Genomic DNA, 8,506 nt, shown 5'->3' with positions numbered 1-8,506 from the left:
TGGTCTCCGGAGAGGCGGCAGGGGGCGCTTGCAACGCGATCTTGCACCCCTTCTCTTGGGAGGCAGGGGGCTGATCCGGCCCCGAGAGGGTGCGGGGCCGGGCGGGGGCGGGTCCGCTGGCACGTGGAGGGGACGGGCTCTCCGGCCGCTGCAGCGCTTGTGCGGGAGGGGCTGAGGATGTAGTGACTCTGGGGCTGGGGCAGGGGGCTGCCGAAAAGGCTACCTCGGCCTCTCCAGGCCAGACCCGACTGGGGCAGCCTCTGCCTCGCGTTTGCAGGCGGCTCAGACGGGTCTGGGACGATCCCTGAGAGCCCACTCCCTTATCGCCCCCCCTTCCTCCTTTCTTCTTCTTTTCCTCCGGGTTCCCCCGGGAAGGTGCACCTGGAACTGCCAGGCCTGGAGAGAGGGGCGGAGGTGGAGGTGGGAGGGGACGGGAAGGGGTGAGGCCCGAGGGAAGGGAGCTATTGGTGCGGGGGAGGCGGCTCCTGGGAGGCGGGTGTGGGGGGGGGGAGCAGAGGTCGCTCCTCCCAGGCATCGCTTAAAGGGGGAACTTGAGCAGCTGCTGACGCCTCGAGGAAGCGGCCCACTGGAGCTCTCCGTTGTCTTTCGGGGTCCTTGGAAAGATAAGAACAGTGTGGCGTGGGCACAGAGAGGATGGGCAGCGTTAGGTTGGTGCCGCTGGAGAGGACGATGTCCAGAAATCGAAGTAGAAAGAACAGTACCAGGATGAAGACCCACTCAGGAAGCAGAGGGTGCCCAAGGGGAGCGTACGGGGGCTGCAAAGAAAGGAGAGGGCACCGCAAGCTGTGGTCTCCCAGTGAGAGGCCAATGTGGGGCGAAAGCGCACTAGATCAGTGTCCAGAAGAGGGTAGTGTAGTGGGGTGACAGGCAGTACCAAGTTCAGTTGGCAGTGCTCTAGGGGATCAGAGTGTGAGGCTAGTGCCAAGCAGGGCCAAGGGAAGACCGGAGCGGCGAGCAGGTGAAGCCCCAGGGGAGGGCACAACGCGGGCTTTCCTTTCCCTGACAGTGACATCACGGCAAATTCCCAAACCGGACGGACCCGGCTCGGGTGACGTCTAGCTGGTCAGAGCCAGCTCGGACCAGCGTGGGGAACCTTGGTGACAGTCTGAGGGGCTGGGCGCTGCGTCCCGCTGGGCGGGCGCTCTGCGGGTGGAGTTCGCCTTCACCAGCCGGCAGCACGGACTGTGCCCTCGGCGGGCACGCGGACCGCAGGGAAGGGCTAGGGCCGGGCTCCTCTGGGCCAAGGATCAAGGTTCCCGGCTGGGTTAGGCCCCCAAGCTTTCCAAGCTTCGGGATCCGAGGTCTGAAGAGGGCGCCGTGGAGCCGGGCGCAGCGCGGTACCCGCCGGGGGTGGGGCTTAGTCTGTCCCCGCCTTGGGCGGAGTCACCGCGCTTTGAGACTCGCCCACAAGGTCCGAGCGGCTCCGAGGTGGCTCTTCCCGGCGGAAGTTCAGAAGCCCCGAGGGGGGAGGCAGCGGAAGTGGCTGCCTTGCTGAAGCCTGTGCGCATGCGCCCTCCGGCTCGCCGCCGCTTTTGGGGCGGTACTCTGCCCTGTCTTCTTTTCTCCACGTGAGGGGTGCGCGAATTCCCAGTGGTGGCCGCGCGCTCCACACCTCTGCAGCTCTCGTGCCCCTTACCATGGCGGGCATCCTGTTCGAGGATATTTTTGATGTGAAGGACATTGACCCAGAAGGCAAGAAATTTGACCGAGGTAAGGTGTGTAGGGGAGGCAAGGGAAGAGGCCAACATGCCCACCCACCCCAGTGGCCCGTCCCACCCTCCCGGTACCTCCCTCAGGAAACGATTTTTTTCACAATGAGAAACTTGAGACAGCTTTGCCTGTTACGTTTGCGGTGTCTGGTGTCTGGGTGGCCCTTGACCCCTTTCTGACCCCCTATTCTGTATTGCGCGCTGTACTGTGCGCCTCTCTCGCACACCTAACTATTATAGTAAGAGGTAGATGGTGTCTGATCTATTTTGTTACTTAAGGCCGTGCAGCGGGTTGCCTTCCTTCTTCCTAGCCGATAGTTTTGTATTGCCCCAAGAACTGTTAGCTCTTTGCCGAGCCCTATGTGAATTTCCTTCAGCTGACAGCTTGGTGTATTAATTTCCCAGGGATCCGGAAGTTGTTTCTTCTTAGTGTCACTTTACCTGGAGACGATTTTTTTTTTTTTCTTCCCCAAAACAGAGACTCTCTAGCTCTGACTGTCCTGGAACTCACTGTGTAGTCCAGGCTGGCCTTGAACTCACAGAGGTCCACCTGCCTCTGCCTCCCAAGTGCTGGGATGAAAGGTGTGACCCCCTCGACTTTTTTTTAAGACAGGTGTCAGTTGTCAATTTACTCTGCCGACTCCCTCCACAGAGTGCCTACCGGGAAGAGGGGATCTCTGGACAAGTGACTATCTCGCTCAGAGTTGACTTTAGTCTAAATCATGTAGGTGTGCTTAGAGCCTGGAGACTGGTTGCTGCCAGAGAAGTGTTGCTTCTTTCTTGGGATCCTGTCACCTGCCGAGGTTTTTACTTCCTTCCTTCTCTGAATCTGGTTTGGACAGCACTTGTGCGTCTGTTTCCCAGAGCAAGGCTAGTGGTTGTGGACCTGTTGGAAGAGTTGGTCTCTTGCATTCGACCCCCACCCTGTCGCCTGTAATTATGTCTGTCGCTCTTCCCAGTATCTCGGCTGCACTGTGAGAGTGAATCTTTCAAGATGGACCTCATCTTAGACGTGAACATTCAGATTTACCCCGTGGACTTGGGTAAGTATCGAACACAGGTAGTAGCAAGTGATTTTTGTCTTTGGTCTCTGCTTCTTCATCCTGGTGATGATGCTCTTTCCAGGTGACAAGTTCCGACTGGTCATAGCTAGTACTTTGTATGAAGATGGTACCTTGGATGATGGTGAATATAACCCCACGGATGACAGGCCTTCCAGGTGAGGCAGTGGTAGAGGAGGGACTAGCTAAATAGATAAGTAGTGCATAGAAAGGTCTTTATCTACTGCTGGGAAAAGACGTTGCTGCACTTAGAATTCATACAGCCAGAACTGGGTATGAGGGTTTGTGTCTGTAATTCCAGGACTCGGGAGATGAGGCAGGAGGATCAGGAGTTCAATACCGCCTTCGGCTTCACATCAAGTCTGAGACCAGCCTGGGCTCCAAGAGACCCTGTCTCTAAAAAATTTGAAAAAAAGTTTCAAACAGTGGGCTTGACTACTTACTGAGAGTAGTGAGTGGAAGCTTGTGAGCTGCAGTTTTTTTTTTTTTTTTTTTTGTTTTTTTCAAGACAGGGTTTCTCTGTTGTTTTGGAGCCTGTCCTGGAACCCGCTCTGTAGACCAGGGTGGTCTTGAATTCACAGAGGTCCACCTGCCTCTGCCTCCCAAGTGCTGGGATTAAAGGTGTGTGCCACCAACGCCTGGCTGAGCTGCAGTTGTTTATTTATCTGAGACAGGGTCTCTCTTTGTAGTCCTGTTTGGCCTGGACCATGTAGACTGAGCTGGTCTCGAACTCACAGATGACATCCTCTGCCTCCTCAGTGTTGGACTTAATGGTATGTACCACCACACCCTGCAAGTGTAGCTTTTTTTTTTTTTTTTTGGTTTTTCGAGACAGGGTTTCTCTGTGGCTTTGGAGGCTGTCCTGGAACTAGCTCTTGTAGACCAGGCTGGCCTCGAACTCACAGAGATCCGCCTGCCTCTGCCTCTGCCTCCCAAGTGCTGGGATTAAAGGCGTGCGCCACCAACGCCTGGCTCCAAGTGTAACTTTTTTAAGGCCTAGAAAATGATTAAATAGTAACCTAGATTTTTGGGAGGGAGCTTGGTGTGGTAGAAAGACTGGAGTATTGGGCCTGGTGGTACACACACTTAATCCCAGCACTCGGGAGGCAGAGACAGGAGTCCTCTGTGAGTTTGAGGCCAGCCTGGTTTACATAGGCAGTTAGGACAGCCATGGTTACATACTGGATTTTTACTTCTCAGCTCCACTGCTCTCAGCTCCCATTTCCTCATCAGTAAAATACAGTCATGTCTGGTTCCCTGAATTGATGGGAGAGCCACTTCTATGACGTTTCTTGTTATCAGTCTCTACTTTAATTCTTTTTTTTTATTTTTATCTTTTTGGTTTTTCAAGACAGGGTTTCTTTGTGTGACCATGACTGTCCTGGAACTTGCTCAGTAGATCAGGCTGGCAGCAAACTCGCAGAGATCCACCTGCCTCTGCCTCTCGAGTGCTGGGATCGAGCCACCATGCCTGCCTCAGTTTCCATTTTAAATGTGTCTGGCATTATTGATTGCTGTGAAGAATGACTTTGCCTTGTTTGTAGGGCTGACCAGTTTGAGTATGTCATGTATGGGAAAGTGTACAGGATCGAGGGGGACGAGACCTCAACCGAAGCAGCGACGCGCCTGTAAGTCCTTTGTCTGGGAACCCCCGCCCTCCCTGTTGTAAAACTGGTCATGCTTCTACCTCTGCGTCGGGTTAATTTTTTTGGGAGGAAGAATTTGTCTTGGGAACAGTTTCTAGTGTGAATATTGGTTACTTGCATCACCTGCTATCAGGCTTTCAAGGCCCTGTGGTCCACAGGAGACTCTGGTACTCATGCTTCATGAGGGACAACAGAGAGCATCTTCCTGGGGGAATCACAGGCAGCCTTTGTGACTAGGCCTTTTTGTTCTTTTTTTTTTTTTTTTTTTTTTCCCGAGACAGGGTTTCTCTGTGGCTTTGGAGGCTGTCCTGGAACTCGCTTGGTAGTCCAGGCTGGTCTCGAACTCACAGAGATTCGCCTGCCTCTGCCTCCCGAGTGCTGGGATTAAAGGCGTGCGCCACCAACGCCCGGCGGCCTTTTTGTTCTTGTGTATGTGTTGCTACTCTGTAACCCAGCCCTTGGTTCTTTGGTTTCCCTGCCTAATTTTTCTTTTTCTTTAAAATTGGTTTTAAATGCCGGGCAGTGGTGGTGCATACCTTTAATCCCAGCACTCAGGAGACAGAGGTAGGTGGATCTCTGTGAGTCTGAGACTAGCCTCGTCTACAGAGCAAATTTCAGGACAGGCTCCAAAACTATATAGAGAAACCCTGTCTCAAAAAACAAAAACAAGACAAAACAAAATTGGTTTTAAAGCAATGTGGTTGTTAGAACCAGGCTGGTCTTGAACTCACAGAGATCCGCCTGCCTCTGCCTCCCGAGTGCTGGGATTAAAGGCATGCGCCACCCCCGCCCGATGGTTGTTAGAATCTTGAAGCAGAGAAGTAATGTGAAAAAGAACAAAAGTCACCCAGAGGAACATTTTCAGTTTAAATAGCTAGTGTGTCACACATCTTTAATCCCAGCACTCGGGAAGCAGAGGCAGGCGGATCTCTGTGAGTTTAAGGTCAGCCTGGTCTACAGAGCAAGGACAGCCAAGGCTATATAGTGAGACTGCATTTTGAGAAAACAAAAACAAGAGTTTGAGTGACCTAATTGTCTTTTTTCTTTCCTTTTGCTTACTTTTCCCTTTAAGATCCTTTACAATGTTTTCTTCTTTTTGTTTTGCATTCTTCCCTTTGTCAGGTGAAAATTCCCCTCAATTTTATTTTATTTTGAGACAGGGTCTCTCTATGTAGCCTGGGCTGTCCTGGAACTCACTATGTAGACCCAGGCTGGTGTTGAACTTGACTGCCTTCTGCTGCTGGGATTAAAGGCATGTGCCGCCATCTTGATTCCTTAACATTTTGAAAAAGTATTTGTTTATTTGTGTGTACACAGCACCTGGGTGTGTGTATGTATACCATGTGCAGGCATGAGACCACCAAGGTCAGAAGGGGGCATTGGACATCTTGAAAATTGAGTTATAGGTGGTTGTAAGATGCCATGTGGGTGCTGGAGGGTGGTGAATCCAGGTCTGCATTCTTTTCTCCAGCCCCTACCTCAGTAGTCCAATAGCTATATGACATTGCAGTGAATGGTGACACCTTCATGTGTGTGACTACTCTCCTGTTTGGGGCATAACAGTGGTTACTCCTCCACTGGAGTAAAGAACACTGCTTGTGCATGTCTGCATTCAGATTTGTCCTAGTCTTTGGTTCCTAATGACAGAATACTAGGGGAGCGCCTTTAAAAAATGGATGGAGAGCTGCTGGGAAGCAGCTGCTTGAGAGCTCAGACTCAGGACCAAGGACTTTGTCTTTCAGCTCTGCATATGTGTCCTATGGGGGCCTGCTCATGAGGCTTCAGGGAGATGCCAACAACCTGCATGGATTTGAGGTGGACTCCAGAGTGTATCTGCTGATGAAGAAACTGGCGTTCTAAACCTCGTGGGAAACCAGCCTTGCTGCTTAGTCATGGACTTTGTTCAAACCTGAGAAGAAGCTGGCAGTGTGGCCTGTGAAAGGGACTGGGCTCTGTGTCCACTCGGGGTACAGCTTTAGTTGTCTGAGTTCAATGGGAAAGTGACTTGTCTGTAAAAGGCCCAGTGGGAAAGCACAGCATCAATCTCAAGTTGTGTATGATTTTTTTTTTAATTAAAGTTTACTTTTTCAGACTCTTCTCTTAAATTGGGGCTGGGGACATCCAGGGTTTTGCTTTTGCTTTGGAGCCCAGGCAGGCCTTGTACTTGATCCTCCTGCCACTGGCTTCTGAGTTTCTGGGATTGCATCACACGTGGTTTATGCAATGCTGGGTGTCAAAACCAAGGCACTTTTGTGTACTACAAAGGAATCTCCCTCCATCTCTCTTTCGTTCTCTTTCCTTCTCTCCTCTCCCTTCTCCTCCTCCCTCCCTGCGTGTGTGTGTGTGTGTGTGTGTGTGTGTGTGTGTCTGGTGTGTCTGTGTCTGGATCCTGGGGATTGCACTGAGGTTGTCAGGACAAACTCCTTTACCCACTGAGCCTTTTTTTGCTGGCCCCCAGTTGAGTCTCTGGATGCCCTGGGTTTGTCACAGGAGCTGGTGGCCCTGCTGGGATGCCTGGGGTGTTTCCTTCCCCGACTTTTTTTTTTGAGTCTTTACAAGAGGTGTTAGAAATAGTGTTTAGGGAAATGAGTTGGAAATGAGTGGCCTCAGCAGGGAAGAGCAAAGGTTTTTCTCTTTTTCTTTCCACAGTAGGGTGTGTGTGACGCATTGGGGGTTGGGCTGAATCTTAATAGCATGGTCAGGTTTTTGAGCAATTAAAAGGATGGGTAAGATGGCAGTGGGAGACCCTCATTAGAAATAGTGATAGTGTCCCAGCGTAAGAAAGGGGGCTTAAGTAGGAAAGCTTTCAACACTTCCTTGTATGTGAGAGAGGGAGACAGTAACTTTGAGAAGCTCCTTTTCACTGCCCTGCGGGTCGCAGAGACTGGACTGTGGTCAGGCTTGATGGTCACCTTCAGCGACTGAAGCATCGTGCCAGCACACTCTAGTTTTTGTGTACTTGTTGGGGAGTGATGGAATCAGCTGCACAGAATGGATTTGATTTAGACTTTTGGTTTTGGTGGTGTGCAGTGGAACCCAAGGCTTACTCGGCAAGTGTCACGTCACTGAGCTGGCTCTTCGGGTAACGTTTAAAAGTTTTAAAGGTAGAGTCTGAAATGCCAGCTGGTCATATAGCCAAGGACAACCTTGAACTTGTGACACTCCTGCCTGAACCCCCACAAAGTGCTGGCATTACCGGCATGCACCGTCACACCTAGTTTCAGGGTCAGTCTTAAGAGGGCAGATTTCAGATTGGTTTACATTGTAGAGACCAGTGTCTCAGATTAGCCCATATCAGATGCTTGGAACGTTAGCTATGTCACAGCACAGTATCCTCACTTGTCTTCTGACGGCTGAGAACCCACATTTTTGACCTCTGGCTTATCTTGTTCCGGGTGCCGGCTCCTCTGTGCTGTAAAGTGTTTGGCTTGATGAGTGTGGCTTTTGTTGTTTTTGTTTTTATTGTGCTGAGGATTGAACCCCGAACTTTGTGTGTGTACCAGGTAAGAGCCCTACCACTGAGCTATGTCCCTGCCATAATACAAATTAATTTTTGAGATACAGTCTTTTTTAGTCTAGGCTGAACTCAAACTCCTATATAGGGGAAGGTAGCCTTGAACTCCTGATCCTCCTGTCTCTGCCTTCCAAGTGTGAGTTTACGGGCATGTGCCATCATGGCCACCTTCTTTTTCCTTTTCATTTTTGTTTATTTGTGTGTGCGTGCATGTGTGGGCGTCAGCATGTGATGACATGCATAATGAGGTCTGAAGACAACCTTTGGGAATTGGCTCTTTCCTTTTCCATGGGTTCCGGGCATCAAACTCAGTGTCAGGTTTGCACTTTAACCTACTGAGCTGTCTCACTTGCCCTAAATTTATTTTTAAATGTTAAGTTTAACCTTCTTTATTGTTACAACAAATTACAAATTATGCTATATGATCCTAGAATTAGTGTAGATGAAACACTCTCCTGTGTAGAAACTAACAGTGCCTTGAGATTTTGATAACATTTTTTTGCTTTGTGCATTTGTGGATTCCTTCTGGTTCTGCCCACGGAGACACCTGCCCAT

General features: G+C 50.7%; 1 protein-coding gene across 3 annotated transcripts; it reads left to right on the top strand.

Moving 5' to 3' along the window:
- The first annotated feature begins 544 nt into the window (after positions 1 to 544).
- On the top strand, positions 545 to 6,527 carry Polr2h (RNA polymerase II, I and III subunit H). Of its 3 annotated transcripts, none has more exons than XM_005071630.4 (5): positions 545 to 1,731; positions 2,690 to 2,773; positions 2,856 to 2,949; positions 4,336 to 4,419; positions 6,180 to 6,527. In XM_005071630.4, the coding sequence occupies exons 1-5, from the start codon at positions 1,659 to 1,661 to the stop codon at positions 6,295 to 6,297; spliced, it is 453 nt and encodes a 150-aa protein (XP_005071687.1). In that variant the 5' UTR covers positions 545 to 1,658; the 3' UTR covers positions 6,298 to 6,527. The 3 variants fall into 3 exon arrangements, with proteins under 3 accessions (XP_005071687.1, XP_012969864.1, XP_012969866.1); XM_013114410.3 differs by having other exon boundaries at positions 547 to 1,731; positions 2,573 to 2,773; XM_013114412.3 differs by lacking the exon at positions 545 to 1,731 and adding an exon at positions 1,790 to 2,533.
- Positions 6,528 to 8,506: the final 1,979 nt, after the last annotated feature.

Source organism: Mesocricetus auratus, unplaced genomic scaffold (assembly GCF_017639785.1).
Source record: "Mesocricetus auratus isolate SY011 unplaced genomic scaffold, BCM_Maur_2.0 Super-Scaffold_100008, whole genome shotgun sequence".
Lineage (NCBI taxonomy): Eukaryota > Metazoa > Chordata > Mammalia > Rodentia > Cricetidae > Mesocricetus > Mesocricetus auratus.
This window is presented reverse-complemented; position numbering and strand designations above follow the sequence as displayed.

Bases quoted from the DNA above. Each gene is read 5' to 3' on its own strand.
- Polr2h (XM_005071630.4), top strand. From the start codon at position 1,659: ATGGCGGGCATCCTGTTCGAGGATATTTTTGATGTGAAGGACATTGAC. The intron at 1,732-2,689 runs GTAAGGTGTGTA...CGCTCTTCCCAG, and splicing joins AGGCAAGAAATTTGACCGAG to TATCTCGGCTGCACTGTGAG. The intron at 2,950-4,335 runs GTGAGGCAGTGG...CCTTGTTTGTAG, and splicing joins ACGGATGACAGGCCTTCCAG to GGCTGACCAGTTTGAGTATG.